This window comes from Bison bison, unplaced genomic scaffold (genome assembly GCF_000754665.1).
Source record: "Bison bison bison isolate TAMUID 2011002044 unplaced genomic scaffold, Bison_UMD1.0 scf7180017864050, whole genome shotgun sequence".
NCBI classification, from domain to species: domain Eukaryota; kingdom Metazoa; phylum Chordata; class Mammalia; order Artiodactyla; family Bovidae; genus Bison; species Bison bison.
Genome location: NW_011494622.1, coordinates 2588432 through 2611905, shown reverse-complemented (window position 1 = coordinate 2611905; position 23474 = coordinate 2588432). Strand labels below are relative to the sequence as shown.

Sequence of the window (23474 nt, the reverse complement as noted above, 5' to 3'; positions counted from 1 at the left end):
GGATGGATGGCATCACTGACTCGATGGACTTGAGTCTGAGTGAACTCCGGGAGTTTGTGATGGACAGGGAGGCCTGGCGTGCTGTGATTCATGGGGTCGCAAAGAGTCGGACACGACTGAGTGACTGAACTGAACTGAACTGATGCAAAGATATTGGAGAAGGCAATGGCACCCCACTCCAGTACTCTTGCCTGGAAAATCCCATGGATGGAGGAGCCTGGTAGGCTGGAGTCCATGAAGTTGCTAAGAGTCAGACACGACTGAGCGACTTCACTTTCACTTTTCACTTTCATGCATTGGAGAAGGAAATGGCAACCCACTCCAGTGTTCTTGCCTGGAGAATCCCAGGGACATCGGAGCCTGGTGGGCTGCCGTCTATGGGGTTGCACAGAGTCGGACACAACTGAAGCAATGTAGCAGCAGCAGCAGCATGCAAAGATATAACATTGACCTACGGGGGTTAATTTTCACTTTCTTTTCGGCTTCTGTCTCTGAAATTTTGGTTAGGAATAGGGATCTGAATGTAACCCAGAAACCCGGATCTGATCCCTGGGTTAGGAAGATCCCCTGGAGAAGGAAATAGAAACCCACTCCAGTTTCTTGCCTGGGAAATCCCATGGACAGAGGAGCCTGGCAAGCTACAGTCCATAGAGTCATAATGAGTTGGACATGAGTGACTGACTTTCACTTTGTCCCTGAGATAGGAAAAACCACCAAACACAAAGCCTGTCTCCTCTCTCCCTTCTTTTCTGACTGTTCTGAGATAATTCTACCTTAGAGAAGAGACTGGTAAATGCTATATTCTCATAACTTCTCTTGACCTTACTGGAAGGTGAGAAAATTCTAGGAGACAAATAATCCCTCAGGCCCTTTATTTCTTTAAGGCTTTGACTTTATATTGACAGTCAATACGAGGGAAGGGGACCTCTAAGGGAATGGAAACAATTTAAGGATGGCTGCGCTTTTGTGAAAGATGGTAAGGTCAATCTGATGATGGCATTGGTCTCCCCATTGATTCTAGGGTTTATCAGGCTGATCTGCCTGGACAAATCTCCCTCCCGGCTCTACACCACTCAATAGAAAAGGACCCCCTCCCGGAGAGCAAAGTGTCCTCCTCTGCTTTTCAAGGGTAAAGGCAGTATCTTCACTCTCAAGAAGACGTATCATGCTAACTGATGAAGAAGTGAAATTCTTTACCTGACCTAAACAACAGCAAAGAAATCACTGTGTTAAGAATGTGAGTTATTTAAGCACAGAAAGACCAGTGAAAATTCCAAGTATATTTGTGTGCTTAAGTAAAGCAATAAAAGGATGGCTTAATTCTTTGATGATAAAAGTAATTTTTCTAGATTCCATATATATGGTGCTGATGATCCTCTTGCAGGGCAGGGATAGAGACACAGACATAGAGAATGGATTTGTGGACACGGAGGTTGGAAGGAGAGGGTGGGACGAACTGGGGGAGAAGCGCTGATAAACATACAGTACCATGTATAAAACAGATAGCTAGAGGGAACCTGCTGTCTCGCACAGGGAGCTCAGACTGGTGCTCTGCGATAGTCCAGGTGGGTGGGATGGGGGGGGGAAGGGAGGGAGGCTCGAGAGGGAGGGAATATACACACATATATACATACATGTGTGTATATATACACAGCTGATTCCCTTCATTGTACAGCAGAACTAATACAACACTGTAAAGCAATTATACTCCAAGGGAAAAAAAAAAAAAAGAAATTTTGTCAGATAACACTTGGATTGTATCACCTTAATTTCCAGCACAGTAACTAAATCACAACAAATGTTCAACAAATTATCTGTTGAACTGACAAGGGTATGTGAATATTTTTAAAATATTCCATGCAGACAAAGATAAAATCAAAGGGAGATGTTTAAAGTAGGATGCTAACCATGAAACAGTAAAAACTGATCATTTGAAAAAAAGGAACATTTTGAGTTTTTATTTAGGAGTCTGATATTCAATTATATTCATTGACAGATCCTTAAAAGAAGGAAAGGCTCACAAATAACAGTGATCTGATCTCACATTAAAATGCTATTTTTCTTCCTAATCACACAGTGTAAATAAAATTAAATGGTAGCAGAGCTGATATTCAAAACATTTAACAACCTATTAAATAAATATTTAATAGGACACAGGCACTTAAGATCAGAAACGATGTCCGACAACACATCAATACAGACACTGAACTCCACCCCTGTGTAGTTCTTATTTGTCAGTTTAGCATGTACTACAGTTAAAAAAAAAAATCCCCTACTAATATGCTTAATTTATTACATCCCACTTATAACTGTTACATTTGAGAAACCCTTTAAAATTATCTAGCAGTACACTGTTGACGTACGCAAATAATGAACAAATAGTTAACCAGAAGAGACGCTCTTCAAGGCCGGATATTTTCTAGCTGAATACTAGGAATCTGTTTGCTTGCTGTGACATTCCTGTGTACCACGAGTGTTAAAAAACAGCACAGCGATGTATCGTTGGTGTGATCTCAGAGAGCGACAACCCTTTCAGTACCTGGTTTGACCACCTTCACAAGGAGCGAGTTAACTTAGATGATTGAAAAATGACAGAAAGGCCTCATCTTGTTTTCAGCTCTGATGGACAGTGGCCTGTGATGAGGATGATCAGGCTGTGTGCGGGTTTAGTGGGGGGGGGCGCCAGGTTCATGAGTGACGTTGCCATGGTCACAGAATCGGAAGTCACAGTGGGTAATGTGTCACCGCATTGCTCCCCCCAATTCAACTATCTCTCAAGTTCCTTCAAGCTCTAAAATTCTACTTTGCTCTTCAATGACGTGACTCAAGATGGTCACTTCACTTCCTAAGGACGTAATTCATAGTTAAGGAGTATTATAGCTAAAGACAGAAACCGGTTAACCACAAAAGGCTCCTACTATTCCACAGACAGCCCTGTGACACTTATTCACTTATGGAATCTCACCAGGCATCACAAATAGCTTTGCAAACCTGAGGAAGCTTCACTGGCTGTTCTTGGTGAAACACATAACCTGTGATTTATCTCAGTGAACATGATTTGCTTTTCGACGACGTACGCCTTTCTGTACACACTTAGATCAAGATTGGATATGGTCATTTCTGACATTTGAATAAGCCATTTGCCAATAGCTTGAATGCTCATCTATGTTCTGAAATAGTTAAAGAAAAGACACATTTGCAACTTCTCTTAGCAGCTCCAATCAGTCAGGTGACAAAAAACCACGATCAATATTCCATCCAAAAAGGTGGGAAACCCACAGAGAGGGATGTGTACATCATCCAGCCCTTGTTTTATGGATGCACAGCTCTCTGGAGAGAAGTTCCTGAGTGCACAAGCATGGCTCTGAGTGATGGGTTTTACATTTAGACCACGGGCTTGGCTGAAAGACGGGCAACATCACGAGGAGGAGCAGAGAGCTCCCTATTGATGCCGCCCTGAAGGGGATTCCTACACAGGGCCCATTCCTGCAAGCGCGTGAATTACTTCCTGGACATGAAATGTCACAGAAGTGAACACACTCACGAGGGACAAACGCAACACAGATGGATGCTCTAGTGAGTGTCCAAGGCAGACCTTGCACTTCACGCAAACACAGCTTCTCCATTCATCTACATAATGAGAATGACCATTTATCATATATCAGGACCAACTTCTCGCCCATGATGTATAACCTCGGAATACAAGCCCTGTCCAAATAAACACATAAAACCAACTGAACAATCAGGCAACGTCCCAATGTATAGACAAAAGAGTTCTAGAAACGGGCTCTTACCTATAAAATACGACAGCAGTATTGCCAGGAGCACTGAGACCCCTACAGCGCACAGGGCGGTACATTTCCAGCTACAGTACTTTGAAGACTTCTTGAATTTAAAAGCACTTCTTGACAGGGTGTTTCTAGGTAGTGGCCGAGTAGGTGGCGAGTAAACAGAGCCAGAGGCCATCGTGTACCCTGGGGTGGCCGTGCTGAACAGTGGCGTGGTCCCTGTTCCTGTTTTGAATAGGAAATGCCTGCAGGACAGAAGAAAATCATTGTAAGATACAAATATACTGCGATCGGAGAGACAGAGACAGCGAGGCATGAGCTCACCTCTCGTTCCGTCTCTCTCTGGCTTTAAAATCATTTACTACATAGAATTTAAAAAAAATGAGACATTAAGAAAATATTTTAACCTAAAAACCCGACTCAGAAACATGTGACTTTGAAGAGACTGACTTATAATGAATAGAGGAGGAGGAGTTACACACACAAATGACTCCTGTCCCTTCCAGTAGGTGTCTGCAGAGACTGCAGAGGAGTTCTAGCCACATCATTTTCCTGCACAAAACCATTCTGGAAGTTCCCATCATGAACTGCCTTCAGAACACCTTTACATTTCAAAGAAGGAAAGCAATGCCATGACTTTACAGCTGCGTGTGGCTTTGCTCCATGTGAGGGTATGTACGCCTACATACACAAGCACGCACGACCACGTAGAACAGGCTGCTTTCTTTCCTGGACGTGCTCGGAAAATTCTCACCTGTCCCTCACCTCCCACCACCCATATTGAGTACTGTCAAGCTTGGCCACAGGTGGCTGGCCAGTTTTCCAGGGAGGCAAACTAATTTTAATCTTTTGCTTATGTCAAACATAACCAGCAAAGTGAGTCTAGTGGGGTGAGGGATGGAGAAAGGGAAGGAAACACAGAACACTTTCTAAAACCAGCCTCAATGAATGAACAGGCTAGTGAAGCGAGTTTTTAGATCAACTTCCTAGGTGGTGCAATGGTAAAGAATCCGCCTGCCAATGCAGGGGATGCAAGAGATTCAGGTTCGACCCCTGGAGTAAGAAATGGCAACCCACTCCAGTATTCTTGTCTGAAAAAATCCCATGGGCAGAGGAGCCTGGAGGGCTAGAGTCCACACAGTTGCAAAGAGACACGACTGAGCGGATGAGGACACACAGGCACACACACGAAAAGATTCCCTAATGGTTTGAGCTGAACGACAGTGGCACAAACTGCCTCTAAAAGTTCTCTGCTCTCTTGAAAATGTCTAAGCAGAAATTGAGTGATCATGCGAAAGGAGTGACAGGTAATTCTTTATAAAAGATGACTAGTTTTAAGATTCCTATGAACATTGAAATGTCCTCAAATTGAGACAAAAGCATCATGTTTTTCATGTTTGAAATTTCATAGCATGTGAGTATCTTACTGTGTTTTTACTTTGTATCCTAACCTTTTCTATTATTTTCCCTAATAACACGTTCAGTGAGGTCAACAGACTCTGCTCTCTTTCCTATGCAGGGGACTATAGGAAATAATCTAGAGTGTTCCATCATGGTACAAAACAGTCTGCATGCAAGATGATTTTAGATGGGATACAGCTGGATATTTTAAATTGTAATACAAAGGAATATGTTTTAATGGCTATTAGAAAATAGACTGAGTATATCAAACAAGTTAAGGGGGTTAAAGGGGCTTCCCAGGTGGTACTAAAGGGGTAAAGAACCTGCCTGCCAAGGCCGGAGACAAAAGAGACAGGGGTTCGATCCCTGGGTCAGGAACATCCCCTGGGGGAGGCATGGCAGCCCACTCCAGTATTCCGGCCTGGAGAATCCCATGGATAGAGGAGCCAGGTGCATACAGAGTCGGACATGACTAAAGCGACTCAGCACGAACAAGGGGTTAAAGGACAGAACCTAGAAGGCCGATTGCTGAGGTTCAAATCCTGGTTTACTACACTGGGTATGTGTCCTTGGGGAAGGTATTTACCCCCTCTTTGTGTTTTGGTTTCTCAACATGGAAAACAAGAATAGTATCTATCTGTCAGAGTTGTTATTAGGCTTAAATGAGTTAACGTTCTTACTGTAAAGTACCTGGAATCCAGTGAGCACAATGGGGGGCTTCCCAGGTGCCCCAGTGGTAAAGAACCCACCTGCCAATGCAGGAGACGTGGGTTGGATCCCCGGGTCAAGAAGAGCCCCTGGAGAAGGACATGACGACCCACTCAAGTATTCTTGCCTAGGAAATCCCATGGACAGAGGATCCTGGTGGGCAATAGTCCATGGGGTGCAAAAGAGTTAGCCAGGGCTTAGTGACTAAACAACCACCACCACCAGCAAAAGGAAGTGTTGAGAAATGAAAGAAGAAACAAGCTTATGATTTAACAACATATTATTGCTTAGGCAAGGCTAACCAGGGATTTAAGTTACAAAGAACCCATTTCCAAAGTGGATAAATGTGTGGCTGATGTACAGATATGGTAAAAGTCATGAAAATTTGCCTCACGGGTATACTGCAAAGAATTCTAGCTTAGAAATCAAAAGATTTAGGTTTAAGTTCCTGATCTAACATTTCCTAAATTTAGGATCCTGTTTTCATGTGTAAAATGAAGCTAATGACTTACTTACCTTACAAAGCTGTAAAGAAGTTAATGCATCTAAAAAGGCTTTGTCAACCACAAAATTAGAACACATGCAGATGACAAGTAACTACTTCTATAAATTATACTAATGACCATATTATGAGGTCCATTTCCCCACAGAGAACTACTTTACAAAGCAAACTTTAAAGTTTATAACCTGAATTAAATGGTATGTTGGAAGCAGTGTTTTGGCACCTGCTACCATATTGATATTCAGCCTGATTATTAAGAATGTGGGCTCTGGAACCAGACTGAAGGTGAACATGTTGGCTCAGTTGTGTCTGACTCTCTGAGACCCCATGGACTGTAGACTGCCAGCCTCCTCTGTCCATGGGATTTCCTAAGCAAGAATACTGGAGTGGGTTGCCATTTCCTTCTCCAAGGGATCTTCCTGACCAGGGATCGAACCCAGGTCTCCTGCACTGTAGGCAGATTCATTACCGTCTGAACCACCGGGGAAGCCCATGCCTGGGTTCAAATCCAGACTTCACCTGTAATTAGCTGGATGATGTTTCTAAATTACTCAAATTTTCTGTGTGTTGGTTTTATCACCTATAAAATGACAATAAAACATTACCTATTATGAAGGCATGTTATGAGGATTAAATGAGTAACGTATATGACATGTTCACATCCAGCACCAGGTTAAGTGTTCAATACACACTGAAGAGACCCTCCTGAGAGTCCTGCAGCTCAGCGCAGTTTGTGGGAAGCAGAATGACTTCTGTGGCTTCTAGAGCAGCAGAAAAAAGAGAGAGTGTGTCGCTGTCACTGCAAAGAGGCCATGCAGACAGGAATGCAGGCTGTCACAGCAGTCACACTGTGACTGATGCTGAGGGGACAGACAGAAGACCAGCATCTGGGTGAAGACTCCAAGCATGAGGGGCAGCTCGCTGTGCTCACAGCATCATGTCAGGAGTCAGGGGTGGGGGAAAGACCCAAATTACCCGGGTGAATTTCCTAGGGTTAAGTTTCAAATAAAATATAGACAGAAATGTTTTAAAAAAAAATCATTTATCTGGCATACGAATGTGGATGGATACAAATGGTATATCCATGGCGTAAGTCTGCAGTCTGTCTTCTCTGGTTAGAATGTAAATTCCACAAAGTCTCATTCGCCTCTGTCTTTTCAGGACTTACAGAGTTCCTGACTTGTTGCTTCACAAATATTGTGAAATAAAGAAAACGGTGACTATTGTGCCGATATGGAAAGTGAGTCTCATAGAAAAAAGTACCTGGGACAAAGACTCATGGCTAATAAACAAATGATAAAAAATAAATAAAAGTTGGAAATTATTGCAAACCTCAACCTGGAAAATGTGTTAAAGGTTTATTCAAAGTGGTTGGGTCATTTATGAATAGGAAATGGGACTTGACTCTGAGCCTTTAACACTGAAAACATGGATCAAGACAAGGAGTTAGACACATGTTGACTACAAATTAGACACTTCTGTTTCAGTTTCTGAAATCTGTGGTATCAGTACATGATGTCTACCTGGTCTGCTGATCCTGGAAAAGAATTCTTTCAAGAACCAGGCTTGAGCCACTACGAAATTATTATTTTTCTTAGAGTAAAATGTAACTTTGAGATATTTGAAAACAAAAATATATTGCTTATCAATGTGAGTGGAACTGAAGACTCTTAATTTTCAAAGAGTTTCTTATTTAATAACATAAGTTTACTTTTGTTTCTGCAAGAGAAAATAGAATTTTTATGTATTTATTGCTACTGTCTTTAAACCTCAGAAGTGCATTCCCTCTTCCTCTGTGTAAATGACTTTCTATGTCAGGGGGTCCTCAAATTAGTACATTAGAGATTTGTATAGTAAATATAGAAACATTATAAAAACATTGAAAGAGAAATCAAATCACCCACGAATTTTATTCTAGAATCACTGGTCTTCAATAGTTTTGGATAGCTTCTTAGTATGCAAGTACAGAAAGAATTCGTAAAGACTGCTTAAACGGATGCATTTTGAAAGCATTTACAAATGGTATTGTTCATGCGAGGATGATTCCTTTAGGAATCTTTAAGGCTTCAAAACAGGTTAAAACACACATGCAAAAACCTCTTAGACATTAACTAGACTAGTAGAAAAGTTCTGTGTCAACATACTTTCTATAGAGAACATTTGGTTTCAGATTTGGTAGGAATCTGTCCATTTTTAGGCTCAGACAGGATGCCGTCTTTCCCAAGTCAGCAGTGTCCTTTCCACTGCAATACAGAAAACACAGAACACTGACGAGCGGATTGTGCGACTTTAAGCCCAGGACTTTTAAAAAAACTGTTTCAAGGTCGAACACAATGCTTAGTTTATGTCTGAAGCTCCACAAATACCTAAGAAATGAACGGGGAAAGGGGATACTGGAATGCAGGTACATGAAAAGTATACAAGGACTTTCCAGAAAATTCTTTTATCACCTAATTCTCTCTAAGGCACCTACTCCTGTGTATGTCATGACAGTCTTCCCCACCCTGTGACACTTTGCCAGGTCATATAGCCTTGGGAACATGCTTCTTATATATCAAAAATTCTGCAAAAATTACTATCAAAAGCATATGCTTCTGATCCGGCATCCACACAAGGTTTGGAGAATAAAGGGAGAGATGCTGTTTCCTTCTCAGACCATATTTGGGAATGAAACCAGTGGATCCGGGGAGAATGTTCCCCCATTGTATTCGGCAATAAAATAGAAGCAGCAGCAGCCTCTTTGTAACACAGAGCACACCAGAGCCGGCTGATTTTTTTCTGATGTTTCTAATGATGCCCGGCGTGGTGCCTGCCTCCAGCTCCTCTGCTATTTGTGCCACCGTTTTCACTCTGGTGATGAACTAGGGATGCACACTTGAAGAGAGACTATCAGAGACTGGGATGAGGAAAATCAATTTCAAAGCCCCAAAGACAGCTGGTACAGAAGGTCACCGAACATTTTACGTTGCTTTGCGGCTTTGGAATCTTGAGGGGGATTCTATTAACAACAACAAACAGCCTCGTGGAACTGTGTGGCATTACTAACTGTAAGGCCGCGGAGCAGCGAAAACGTACATGGGGAGGATCACCCGGTATTAAGCACAATTAATAGCTACTCGTTTTTTTTTTTTTCCTGAAGTTCAAAAATCTGTTTCTTTGTTGATCTGCCTTCAGACCAACCTTTTCATTTCAGCTTTCTGCCTTTGGTTCTAGCTTCTAATTTCTGATTCTGTGATGGGGCTTTCCCTGAGACATGTCACAAATTAAAAATTACCATCTAAAAAAGGATACAAACGAACTTATTGACAAAACAGGAAAAGACTCACAGACTTAGAAAACAAACTTAGGGTTACCAAAGGGGAAAGGTGGGGCAGAGAGGGATGAATTAGGAGGTTAGGATTAATGTACACTCAGAATTATATATACAATAGACCATCAATAAGGACCTACTGTATAGCACAGGGAACTCTGCTCAGTACTCTGTAATAACTTTTCTGGGAAAAGAATATGAAAAAGAATAGATACAGGTATATGTATAATTGAATCACTTTACTGCATACCTGAAATGAACACAATATTGTCAATTAACTATACTCCAGTATAAAATAAAAACTGAGAAAATTAATCAGGACAGAGGCTGAATTTCCTGTTCTTTGTCGCTGTCCCCATTCCCACCTTTTCGTCACTGTTGGTATCTCTGTCCTTAATGTCTAACTGACGGACGGAGAGCTAATTTTCAATTACTCTTCTCTTCTGCCTGCCCCCTCCTCCCACTAGTATTCAACTGTCAGAGAATCTTGTACTCTTTCCTTCACCGCATTTCTCCCTTGCTTTTGTTCTCCATTTCATTCATTTTGCTTCATTGCCAGGGTGGGGCAGTTCTTCTGAGTTCTTGCAGCTCAACGTCCTCATTTTAATTTGTTTGGCCAAAGCCAAGAACGGGCACAAGTAACATTTTCATTTCAAAGTTTCTTCTACTCTCTAGTGAAATGCCATGTTTTTAATACTGAACCCTCACACTGCCTTTACAGTGGTTAATACAGTCACCTCCGTATGCCCACTCATAATGTGTATCTACGCTTACCCCAGGCCACTTACAGCTGCTTCCAGTCATTTATTTCGCTCTTTTACTCAATCTCTCAGCAGGTATGTTTTGTTCCTTGCTAACTCTTCACTTTTGATGGAGTTAGTCTTTCAAAGTAATTACTTTGAAAAAATTTAACTTTCATTAAAATTTTTAGTGGAGAAATAATAGGGCTTTTTGAGTTATTTTAAATATGCCTTTCTATATTATGTTATATGTAATATCAACTCATTCAGCGCTCATTTTATAAGATCCTAACATCATGTACAAAATTGAACAAGTTATAAGATATAATTAAACTGTAATTGTACAAACATCACCAGGAAATACACAGGTTAAGACCAGTCTTTTGTTCAGGAGGTTAATATAATCGTGATGTTCCTCTAAAATCAAAGAACATGGCTTAGTAAGTTGGAAATTATAGGGACCAGATGGGGAGAAGCACCCCAGAAAAATGTGTTACAGTATCATTTAAAGCTATGTGAGTGATTTCCTCAGTGGGCCACTGGGATGGAAGATAAAAGTCAACAAGAAAGTGTGTAACCACTGAATGAAATTTTAATAGATTAACTTCAAAATTGGTTATCTTCACAGAAAAATAGTTTTTCTCCCCCTTTCGATGTTTTATACAGTGTTAAAAACCTTTTGAGAGATGAGCAAACAAAGCAAATGATTAGAATGAAAAAGAGAATAATAGTCAAGTGTTCAGTTTCAATCCCTAAGGCACAGCTGAAACCTTCACTGGTGAGATACAGGCATCTGGAGAAACATTTCTATTGTCCACAGCCTGTTCCATCTAACTGGGAGAAAGGCTCTATTGCATAGGAATTATTGATACTTTCTTCCTCTTCTTACAGTCTCTGTTGAACAGAGAGAGTAATTTACATCAAGCTCAATGTGAACTGTTTAAATGTCCTGATGCCTTGCTTTTTATGTTTCTAGGCAAATCAATAAAAAAAAAACTTACCCAGAATATAGATTGCTTGCTTCAAATTGGATGCTCTGATTTCAAAGACAATGTGCCGGTAAGAAGAAAGATTGGCTTTATTTGGCCAAATTTACAGCCTTTTCAGAATCCAAAGTTCTCACGTAAGAGCTCAAGAAATTTGAAGGTATAGGTTCTTTTTCCTTCTGGCAAAATATAACTTTCTAGATTTAAGAGGCTTATTAAAGGTCTCATAAGATTCCCTCAACTTCAAACGACTCTTCCGAAATGACATTTTCAGATTTAAAGCAAATGAATCCCATACTTGTGGATTAAATTTACCTGGTAATATAAGAAAGCTAAAATTAACTACTGAGTTCAGATAGTTTTAGTCACTTGATAATGCCGAAACAATGGATGGTTTCCCTGGAATTCATCTTAAGACAAAATACTTAAAAATTTTTTTTCAAAATATGAAAAATTTAATTACTATATGTGTCTTCCCCTGACTTAATTACTTGTGGTCTATCATGGAAAGTATATATATCAAACATTGCATGAGTTAAAATAGCCCCAAATATTTGTTAGTATATAAGAAATGATAAAACTGAAAGATGATATGAACTATTATTTAAGAACTTTGAACCTTAAAACCTGTGCTTCATTATTGAGCATTTTCACTATCAAATTCTGATTTTTCAATCTCAAGGCCAACTGGATTATCTGCTAAATATATTTTTAGCAATGTGTTTGTGACTGATTAAAAGACCTAAAAAAGCAGTTTATTGAAGTGATGGGCTTCAGGATAATGATCCAAGCAAATATAAATTTTGGGGGCCGCTATTAAACAGAAATCTAAAGAAAGCAAGTCCATGTAGAAAATTAGCTATCTCTATTCAAGGCTGGGTTCCTGTTAGGGACTGATGCTCAATAGATACCCAGAGACACCTGGGGAATTACTTACTGTTCTTAAATACCTAACTGTTTGGAAAGAATCTCCATCAGTTGAGGATGATGGCAGTCAGGAGTTCTGTGAAGATTCCAGAACTAAGAGATTGTAGACGCTGCTATGAATTTTCATGGAGAAGCCCACCCACGCTAACATCTGCATAAGATTGCACAGAGTATTCTGCAGTCACCCATCTTTCTCATGGAGCCTTCCATCAGATTGATTTTGGACTCACAGGTTTTGGTAGAACCTTGAGAATTTACATAGTCAAGGCTTAGGCCACCAACAGGCACAGAAATGTGCTTTGAGACTATTACATACGTTAAAGCAGTGGGTCTCAAACTTCAGCTTGCACCAGAATCCCTTGGAAGGCTTGTTAAGACATAGAAGGTCTGGGGTGGAACCCCAGCAGCTCATGCTTCCGGGTCAAGGGACCATACTTTTGAGAACCACTGCAGTAAAGGAACTGGTGTGTTAGTTTCTTAGCTTTGGTTTAGCTTCAAGATTCCCATCCAGGTTGTATAACAAAACAGAAAATCAACCCAAAGACTCTTGCTTAAACAGTCACTGCTGCTAGCTCTCTTCAAGTAGTTTAGAGCAAATGGAATGTGTAGGACATGAAGCTTGATCCATCTGACCTCAGGATTCAAAGGCCTAACCATTTTTCACCGTATTATGTCATCTCACTCTTTATTTTTTACTTGCAACAACCTTTCCTTTACTGTTCTTCCCCTTCGATTTCACCTATTTGTTAAGAAACTGGTTCCTGTGTCCTAATTTCATTGGCACTTTTAAATGCCTACCACGTTTACTGACTCTTACTTATCTCTAAATGAGACACTGGGGTCCATTCTACCCTGGTTCTTCTTTGTTTCCCAGAGTATCTATATTTCTATGTGCTTATCAGACATTCACCAACAAACCACCTTATTCCATTAGGACCTCTTTTTTAGAGAGTTCTTTCCTTTTTTCATTGAACTTAGTACTTGGATTTGTCAGTCATGTAGAAGGCTACCTGATAATCCATCTTGGGTATCTACAACTTCCCAAAAGGTTTCACTACTTTTGTTCATACAGATAATGCTATTTCTCCACTCTTAACCTTTCTGTCTTTATATATTCTCCTTTTTCCTCTAAATATTTTGCTTCCATATTATTACCTGAATTAAAAGAAAGAGTTATCTCTACTCATTCTCTATTAGGAAATACTTCTGGAAAAATCAATTCTAAACATTTTAAAAGAACTGAACACACACACACACACATACACACACAAATCTAATCTCCTTACCTCCTTACACATCTGTCACTATGAGGCAAAAGAAACAAATGAGTATTTTCCTGTAGAACATTAGTTCTCCCTGACTTTTCCCCTTTGAAGCAGCTTAGGACCAAGCAGTGACAATCGGGGTGACTTTCCCAGCACTGACCATGGTGTGTGCACTACCACACACGTCCTGACAAAGGTTGCAGGACTAGGAGCTTCTGAACCACGAAAACTACACAGTGAAAAAAAAAATTCTCTCACTGAGGTTCAGAGGGAGCAGAATTCTAGTATATTTGAAAAAAGAAATCCTACACTGAATCCTCATTATTACAGTTGAAGATTTTTCTTTCATCCTTTAGATATTATTTTAGAACATGTTTTCAATGGTGAGTAAGAGAACCAGTGAAGAGTTACTTAACTGGTAGGAGGAAAGTAAAAAGTATTTGGAGAACTAGTTTTTAATTAACTTCTTAAGCAAACACTGTGCTGAAGCAGCACTTGCCAAAAGGTAAAACGAAGAATAAAACATTATCAAATGGGATATTAAAACTGAATAGGCTTGTCTCAAGGATTGATGAAAAGGTGAAATGGTTGAGAAAAAACAAAATTTACCTACAGTGAGTCAACGATAAACCTCAATATTCTTCACTTTGCATTTTGATAATTTAATTTTTGCTAATTTGGGGGACTTCTGGTGGTCCAGTGGCTAAGACTTTATGCTTCCGATGCAGGGGGCCCGGGTTTGATGCCTGGTCAGGGAACCAGATCCCACATGCTGCAAATGAGAGTTTGCATGCCACAACCAAAGAACCCAGTGCAGCCAAGTGAATTAAAAGAATTGATTTCTGCTAATTTCTAAACAGAATGAGTCTAGAAAAGGTGATGCATGTTGGGTGTGTGGATAAATTTTCTAAGAACTGGACAGGGCTTGTTCAAAATAGATGAATTATTTTGCTTCTGATGTAAAGGTATTATCACTATAAACAACTGAAAATATTTACTAAGTAATATATTGTGCAAAAAAGGAAATATTTTAAACTCCTACTAATTAAAATGCCTGTTCTTTTATTACCTTTAAATGAACTGTGGTATGCATTTTAAAAATATTTTAAATAAGAAAATTAAACATCCTCCACGTGAGTAATCAGCATTAGAATGTAAATTATGTATTTTGACATGAAAACAAAAGAACAAATGTGTAATGATTCTAGCTGTGACACAGTGAGTTAGTTAGTGAGACTGATAAACTACTTCATGCTGATAGCATGTTGTGGTCTCAAACCTATTACACTTTTGAATTGATGTGTTATTATCTTTGGACAACTTTCACACTAGGAGGTGATCCCAACAAGAAAAATGTCCTAAATGAAAAGTTTATAAACAAGATATATTTCACTGCTATTACCTGAATTAATATGCACTATTAGTGGTTTACAAAAAGAGGATTGAGAGAAAAAATTGTTTTATAATATTTTACCAAAAAATTGCAATATGAATGTATTGATAACTGTACATTTTGGCAACTGCCCTTGTATCATCTGTAATCATACTGAGTACACAAACATGTACTTGGTAAATACAGCATCATGTGTTAATTGATCTTTGAAAACCAGGAGGCAAAATTCTGGACAGTATTAAGGTGATTTGCGGGAAATGTATTTTAGTAAACTTTCTACTGTCTTACATTTACTTTTCAGTTTTAAATAAGGAGAGACATACAATGTAAACTTTAAGTATAATCACATCAGTAAACAATACATAAGGCTATAATAGGAAGAAAAATATTTTTACTATGACTTGTTTTAACTTAAACATGTCTATAATCAAGTAACAAATCATCCTGCAGAGTTTGCTTGGGAGCATTAAGAACTGAACAACTAGATTAAATATGCACAATTTTTAAAACTATTATCAAAATGGCTAAAATAGCTTACTAGTCTATGATACATTTTAGCTGTTTTAATTGTGTAGCCATGATATCAAAGACTCAAACTTACATTAGATAGTTTCCTACATGTTTTAAGATATCAATTATAGTACTGTTGGGAGTTATTACATACTAAATATATTAAAATTAAAATAGAAACGAAAAAGGAGATCTTAAAATTCCTATGTGCTATTTGAATAAGATTTAATCTATTTAATTATTAATTCATTTAATTATTGATGCCTTAAAATTGTTCAGCAAAGCTCTTTCTATAAATTTGAGAAGGAAGCGTGATCTACGAAAACAATAATTTCAGGTATTGATGTAAGCTGATGAAGAATAAAAACATTCCAGGGTTTTGAGAGATGTGGAAGGTATCCTCGTCAATCAAATTTGTGATGGTGAGCAAGAAGTATTTAATAAAACAGAACAGAAAGCGACCAGCCCAAAGAGTGGTGAGTGTTCTAAGTAAAGCTTATTGAGGCCCTATTGAAAGTGTGTAGAGAAAACATTATGTTATTTAAACTTCATAAAGTCCCCACTCCGTGTGTATTGTAAAATCTACTTTTTTTTTTGAGGCTGCATTGTGCAGCATGTGGGATCTTAGTTCCCCAAACAGGGATTGAACCCGGGCCCCTGTGTTGGGAGTGTGGAGTTTTAACCACTGGACTGCCAGGGAATTCCTAGGTAGTAGTATTGTAAGTGACTTGGAATATGAGGTGAGATACTAAGAACTCATAAAGAGGGTCACAGCAGAATCAGAGGGGCTACCAAATAGAATGTATTAAACTTATTTGGCTAAGTTTAAGATTTTAATCTTACTGGCTAAAAAGAAAGCATTCTGAGAATGGGGTAACAGGACAACAGACTCAGGCTTGAAATGAGAGGAGAAAGAAAGAAAATAGGCAAAAGTAAGTCAAGCCAAAATGAAGAAACCCAGGAAAAGAAAAGCAATTGTCTTTGACAGGGTATTGTTCATTGGTGATGAAACCAGAGGATGAAACTTTAGAGAGAAAAAATAGTTTTAAAATTGGACAATGTATTCTAGAAAAAGATAAAATCAACATGAAGTGATGATGCTAAGTAGAGATAACACACACAGGTACATACTCTCGCAATCAAGGAAAGAGGACTGAAACATATTTTCACAGACAATCTCAGTGAAGAGTAAAAGAATCTTTTTAAAAAAACTTCCAAAAACAGTTGCTGAGGAAGAAGAGAGGCACCTTACAATGAATAGGTCAAATACAGAAAAAAGGTAATGATAAAATCAGTCATTAGCTGTGACCAGAGCAACAGCACAGTTGACCTTTTACTTTGATCATGCTCAGAGAAGTGACTAGAAATGTGTTAGGAGTAATTAAGAATTCATTTCCTTAGGTATCGTGGAAATTAAGGTTATCATATATGAATATTTTATACAGATTGCTGGTTATCCAAAACCAGACATTATCAGAGTACACAGTATTTGCAATTGGAGGGAATTATGCTTTCAAAAAGTCATTTAAAGCCTTTAGCAAATGATTAATGCATACTTTCTTGGTATCTTAATTGCTATTAAAAAAAACTGGTTCACCTCAATTAAACAAAATAACACTCCTACTCTATTGTACAGTAACTTCATCATACTCAAAAGATACCTAAAGCTTTAAAAGCCTTAAAACACAACTGGGGTCTCACTTCTGACTGATGTGAAGACAATGCATCTATCAAGGTTTTTATGGATTCATTCCAAACATTTATTACTTTAGTTAATTAAATGTTTCAGGGATATGAATAGTTGCCTTTCATTATAATTTGAAGATTTCTTTTTTCTTCTCAAGAACAAAATGAACAGACTTGGGGTTCCTATCTGCATAAATTTACCTTCTTTTTGCTGAATGACAGGAATAGTGAAAAACACAAGAGATTTTATTCTGGTACAACTATGGTTTAGGCTTAGACTACTTCACATATAAAGATAAATTAGACATAAATACTCCAGTTAAAACATACGTTTCTCGTTTTTGGAGAGAAGAGAGCTACTTAATGATAAAAGATATCTGCTCAACTCTTAACCAATTAGGTTATCTTATCCCATGCAATGGTTGTTATTATCTGGTCAAGTTAAAAAACATTTATGAAGTACTTATCATGTTCTAGGGGCTTTGCTTATATTATTTCATTTAATACAACATTTTTGAGGTGATATTATTATTGCATTGGAAACTGACCTCAGATTTAAATAATTTGTAGATTATTATATAGCTAGTTTAAATGATGGATCTAGCTAGGATTAAAAATCAGGTCTAACTGCAAAGCTTGTGTTTGTCTCATGATGCTAAACTGTGTTTTTATATAGCTACTGGATCTTCAGGAATATATATCAATACGGCCTCCTGAGAGTCAAAATTTTAGAGTATAATTAGTCCACAGCCTACTTTCTCATTTTAATTATTGGCATGATGCCTGTTAAACAACCTAGTTGGGGCTATAGCATTACAACTGGTTAGTAGTTATTTCACATTTAAAAACTATGATTTCACTTTCACTTATCTTAGTAATCATCTACGAGTCTTTATCTCATACTTTAGAATGAGGTCTCCTTTAATATAACAGAATGGTTTCAGAAACCAAATTATAATGCTACCGGAGAGACACGGATGCCCAGTGTTTGAGTAAATTCAGGATCAAATTTTCTCTTCAATATTTTTAGTTAATATGATTTACCTTTAACATCTGACATTTAAGAAATTAAATTTGAACTTTTTGGATAAAAAAGCCATTCAATACACTGATTTAATACATGCCCCCTCTTGTTCTCTGGATATTGCAAGAAGAAAAGAAAGATGACTATTTTACATGTCATTCTAGGAATTACATATTTTGGAGGCCAACAGCAGTCTTTTTCTGGGAAGGGTTAAATATTTGCTACAAATTGGCAATAAAAACTAGAAAATCTCAAAGTAGGAATCACACATGTATTCAACTAATGGCTGCCTTCCTATTGCCTCTTTTACTTACTCTCTGTGTTATTATTTACCTTATGTGTAAAATAATTTGAACTTAAAAAGGAACTTTACTCTTGGGAATAAAACTTAGTTGGGGTACATATGCCTCTTTGCCAAGAGCAGCCTCAGTTTATGCCTGCAGTTCCCGTGTCTCCTGTCGCTCTCACACTGTCCTGGTTGGATGATAAATTATATGGTTATGATAGAATACAGGCTTTGAGCTAAGAGTATAGCAGCTTCTGGAATTATCCTCCTCTCACTGAGATACATTTTTAAGCTACAAATGGATGAAATATCCCAGGTCCTCAGCCTGCCTTTTGTCTGTGGAAAAACTTTAGCCAAAGAATAAGTTTAATCAGAGAAGTGAGAACATGCAGAAACAAGGGAAAACAGCCAAAGGAGACCAAATAATACCAGTTTAGTCAATAAACACAGTCAAGGACCTTTAGTTCCTCCTCGAGGGCTATAGATTATATGCTGAGCCATATCCTGTGAGCTGTCTTACAGATGCTGAAACCCTAACCATAGGGAGAAGGTAATTACATGATGACCAGGCAGTAACCATGACATAAGCTGCCACAATTCTGAGAACTGGCTTCAAGGAAATGGAAGCAAACTGCCCATGGAACTGAAGACTAACTGTACCTAAAATAATCAAGATGACGCTGACCAGCCCACTGATGACCAGCATCAAGATACCTGCCAGAGATGGTTGTGCTATTTCTGCATGCAGGTCCCTCCCTCAGCCTGTAAAAGCTCTTGCCCACTGATGGTCAGGAGGAGGGGGACTTTGGACAGGAGATTGCCCTCCCCTCGGTGGCTGGCATCCAAAATAAAGCAAACTTTCCTTTCCACTAACCTGGCCTCTTCAATGGCTTTTGAATTGTGAGCAGCCAGACCCCACTTCTGGTTACACTGAGACATCTTAAAATACAAACACCTCCTAGCAAATCTTCTTGTATCACACCTCTGTCTTCCTCTGTCTTTCTATGACTCTTACAGCTGGACACACACATCCCTCTACGGGCCTTTTAGCAAATAACAAAAGTTATTAAAGACAAAGTATTTCAAGAGATCTTGGGATCCCTTTGATTTTGACTATTCACTAATATGCAATTTTAGATGAGTTTACAGGGTGCTTATAAAAACAAACAAAACAATAAAAAAAAATGGAGACAGTGAGACTCTCAAAAAATTTCTTAGCTGAGGCCCACATCCGATTTTGAAGTTTATGTTCTGGAACCTGAGCTTTTTATTGTTACTTCTTGTTATCATATTTTGTGGTTTCCTCTTTTCCCACCGGTGTTCTTGGGTTTCCTCAAAATATCTTGAACAGTTATACTCTAATAAAATATAGGATTAGAAAGGAAACAAAAAACTGCAATTAAAAAAAGGATATGGCATCAATTAGTAAACTTAAGTCAGTGGATCACCTTTCCAGTGAAATTTCACTTAAAGCTGTGTCTTTAATGAAGCAGGATCTTACTACTTACCACCTTGCTAAAGGTAGCTGGTTATCAGCTTGTAGGTGGAAGTACAGTTTTTCAACTGGGAAGGCTTTCCCCTGGCACTGAACAGCCAGTATGCATGTAGCTGCCTAGATTTCTAATAGCCAAGGCTAACTCAGACCTGGTTGTCTTTCCTTTTCCTTAGAACCATTTAAAGTAAAGATAAAAGGGGGAAAAAAAGAGGAAAATATCTTACTTTAGTGCATCATACTTCTGTTTACGTATTTTTTTTAAAAGATATACCCATTGATTTCCCATTAAAGCAGCCTAAGACATCTTAATATTTAAATTAAAAATGCAGTAATAAAAAGGTAACTGAATATGCGTTTTCATACATTAATAATTAACAAAACATTACTGAGCTACAAAGTAAAAAGCTATGGGAACATAACTAATGAGCTATCCATGCCAAAGTAGACTTCATAATAAAACAAGACTTTAATAAATCTTTTATTAAATAGCTACACATGAACCCCTTGGTTAACATCTAATAGGTAACTACTAAGCTACTTAATTCACATATATAAACGAGGAACTTGCAGGCAATTAACTTTACAATTGCTTAAGGTCAGGCTTCTCAGTGAGTGTCTCTGTACCGCACCTTTAAGTACCACTGCTATCCGGAGTCAAGTGCAAGCTTTTCTTCAGCTGCTCTATATTCTGGTAGCAGCTATTATTATGTACTGAGGCAGCTGAAGTATAAAATAAACAAAGGATGAGCTACAGGCTATCAGATGCCCTAAAAATGAATTATACAAAAGACAAGAAATACTGAGCCCCAAGGAAAAGAGCCATCAGAAAAATTCTAAGCAAGTATTGGTGTTCTATCCATGCCCAGATTGTTATTTCTAGGTGATGATAACATAAGAAGAATATACTCATAAATGGCAAATAATTGTTTGCATCTTGATATGACTCTATATCTGAAAACTCACTGGAGATGGGAGACCAGAGCTATTCTGTTTATTGGGTAGAAATATACAGGACCCAATACTATTGATTGAAATTCATTAGCAAAAGGAAAGAAACACTTTTACTGAAGTAAGAATCTGCTGGTGGGAAAAAATACTTTTTAATAAATCAACATGAAAGCTATATTGAAACAGACAGGACATATCTTTTATGTCTTCTCTATCAAGTTTAGATGTGAATTACTGAGATTTTAATGGATTATGACATGCCACTTGTTGCCAACTATTATCATGATATGCTGAAAGGAGAAAAGGGGAAGAGACAAAAAGAAAACAATAGAGGTTCTTAATCTACACAGAACTGAATTTTAATCTTTATAGCTAGTATCTTTTAAATGACAGTTTCAGGAAAATGACAATCAGTAAGATAAGTCTTACTTATCATAAGTAGCAATAATTGCCAAAGATGAAACTCTACACTAGATTAAAAAATAGTTGAAGGCAGACACAAGTCTGGATGAAGTTGTTAATATAGTTGAAACTGAGAATCATACTCAACAGGGAACCTTAACTAAAAAAGGAAAAATCAATGATAAATAAGCCTGGTTCTTCACCTTAAGAGTTCCAACCAAGTGAGACTATTAAAGAAACCACAGTGGCACTGTGTCAGCATGGTGTGAAATTTCCTCACCACTGCTTAGGCTGATTCACCGAGTGCCTGCAAGTGGAAATGCCATTTCTTCTGATCAGTAATATTATAAGGTGTGAACACTGGAAAAGGAGAAAGGAGAAACGAACAAAACTCTACCACAGATTAAAATAGTTTAGCATGATGTACAGTGTCTAGATTCATTATATTTTCTATATATGTATGTGAGAATATCAACTAGCAGATTTTCTTCCTTTGTCAATTCATAAAACTATAAAATGTAATTCCATTGATGGTTCATGAGTAGTACTGCTTTGAAATGGAATTTCAAATGGCACAGCTTTGAAACTGCTCTGAGAGTGATTTCTTATATGGTCTGAATTTGGAGAAATCAGTTACAATTTCACATATAGCCACCATGGGTTCTCTTCTAAAGAGCCACTTTCTTTGCTCACTCACCAACAACAAATATTCATTAGCACAATATGAGGAATAACAAGAACACGCTGTATATTTCCCTCCAATGATCCCAAATATCTGCACTTCAAATTAAGCCTTCAGGACTTCCCTGGAGGTCAGGGATTAAGAACCTGTCTGCCAACGCAAGGGACATGGGTTCAGTCCCTCTTCCAGGAAGACCTCACATGCCGCAGAGCAACTAAGCCCGCGCGTTGCAACTGCTGAGCTGGTGCTCTCGAGCCCAGGAGCCGCAATGACTGAGGCTCATGTTCCAGAGGCTGTGCTCTGCAGCAAGAGAAGCCACAGCAACTGAGACGCTCACACACTACAGCTGGAAAAAGCCCGAGCACAGCAACCAAGTACAGAGTAGCCAAAAATAAACAAATTAATTAACTGGGGAAAAAAAAAAAGGATATGGCTTCAAGGAATACCATCTTTCCTATCACCAGTTTTTGAGGCTTTTGTGCTAACTACCACATCCCCCCAATTAAATGCATTTCTGATGACCTAACTTGGCACATTTCATAAATATTTGTCAAGACACTTATTGTCAACTACATTGCAATTATCCATATTCAATTTGATGTCTCAGCTGGAAAATTATTTTTTTCCTAATAAATTTTTTTTTCTCCAAATGACAACATTGATTAGTTGTTTAGTGTGTGCTAATTAATGACACTGGGTAAATTTAAATGACACTGTGCTAATAAACTCAGGAAGAAAAAAATCTGTGCACATGACGCTTTGTCTTTAAGTGAAGAAATCTGCTGCTTGCCTACTTCTTCTGTACTCTCTCTTCCTAATTGCTCCAGGGACAGTGCTCAATAATACAAAATAAATAATAAAACCCAGTTACTCTTGGCTGACACTATAGACAAAAAGGGTTCTTTTTAACCTGTTCTTAGTTCAAGAGTAAAAAGAAAAAAAAAACCAGAGAGATTTGTATTGTTGACAACTAACTGTGAGCAGCTCCTGCTTGCTCATCCTCAGGGTAGAACTGCTTTAGGTCACACAATTAATGGCAAAAAACAGCAGTTTATTCACTGAGACCCACTTTTTCATTCAGGACCTAATGTAAATGCTGACTTTTAGCACTTCCCTGGTAGTCCAGTGGCTAAGAATCTGCATGCCAACACAAGGGACACAGGTTCATCCCCGCTCCGGGAAGATCCCATGTGCCTCGGAGCAACTGAGCCTGAGAAACACAACTATTGAGCTGATGCTCGAGAGCCCGGGAGCCACAGCTATTTAACCCACGTGCAGCAACTCCTGAAGCCCACACGCCCTGGAGCCAGTGTTCTGCAACAAGAGATGCCACTGCGATGAGGAGCCTGGGTACCACAACTAGAGAAAGCCCTGGGACAACAACCGGTTTCCAGTGTGAACAAAAATAAATAAGTAAATAA

The 23474-nt window shown here is 38.5% G+C and overlaps 1 protein-coding gene across 1 annotated transcript in view; it reads right to left on the bottom strand.

Moving 5' to 3' along the window:
* The window catches only part of TENM3 (teneurin transmembrane protein 3), a 588433-nt gene that overhangs the window by 162734 nt on the left and 402225 nt on the right, over nucleotides 1-23474 (bottom strand). Inside the window, exon 5 of the mRNA XM_010835814.1 lies at nucleotides 3795-4033. Coding sequence (XP_010834116.1) covers nucleotides 3795-4033 — 239 coding nt within the window. The remainder of the gene's footprint in view (nucleotides 1-3794; nucleotides 4034-23474) is intronic.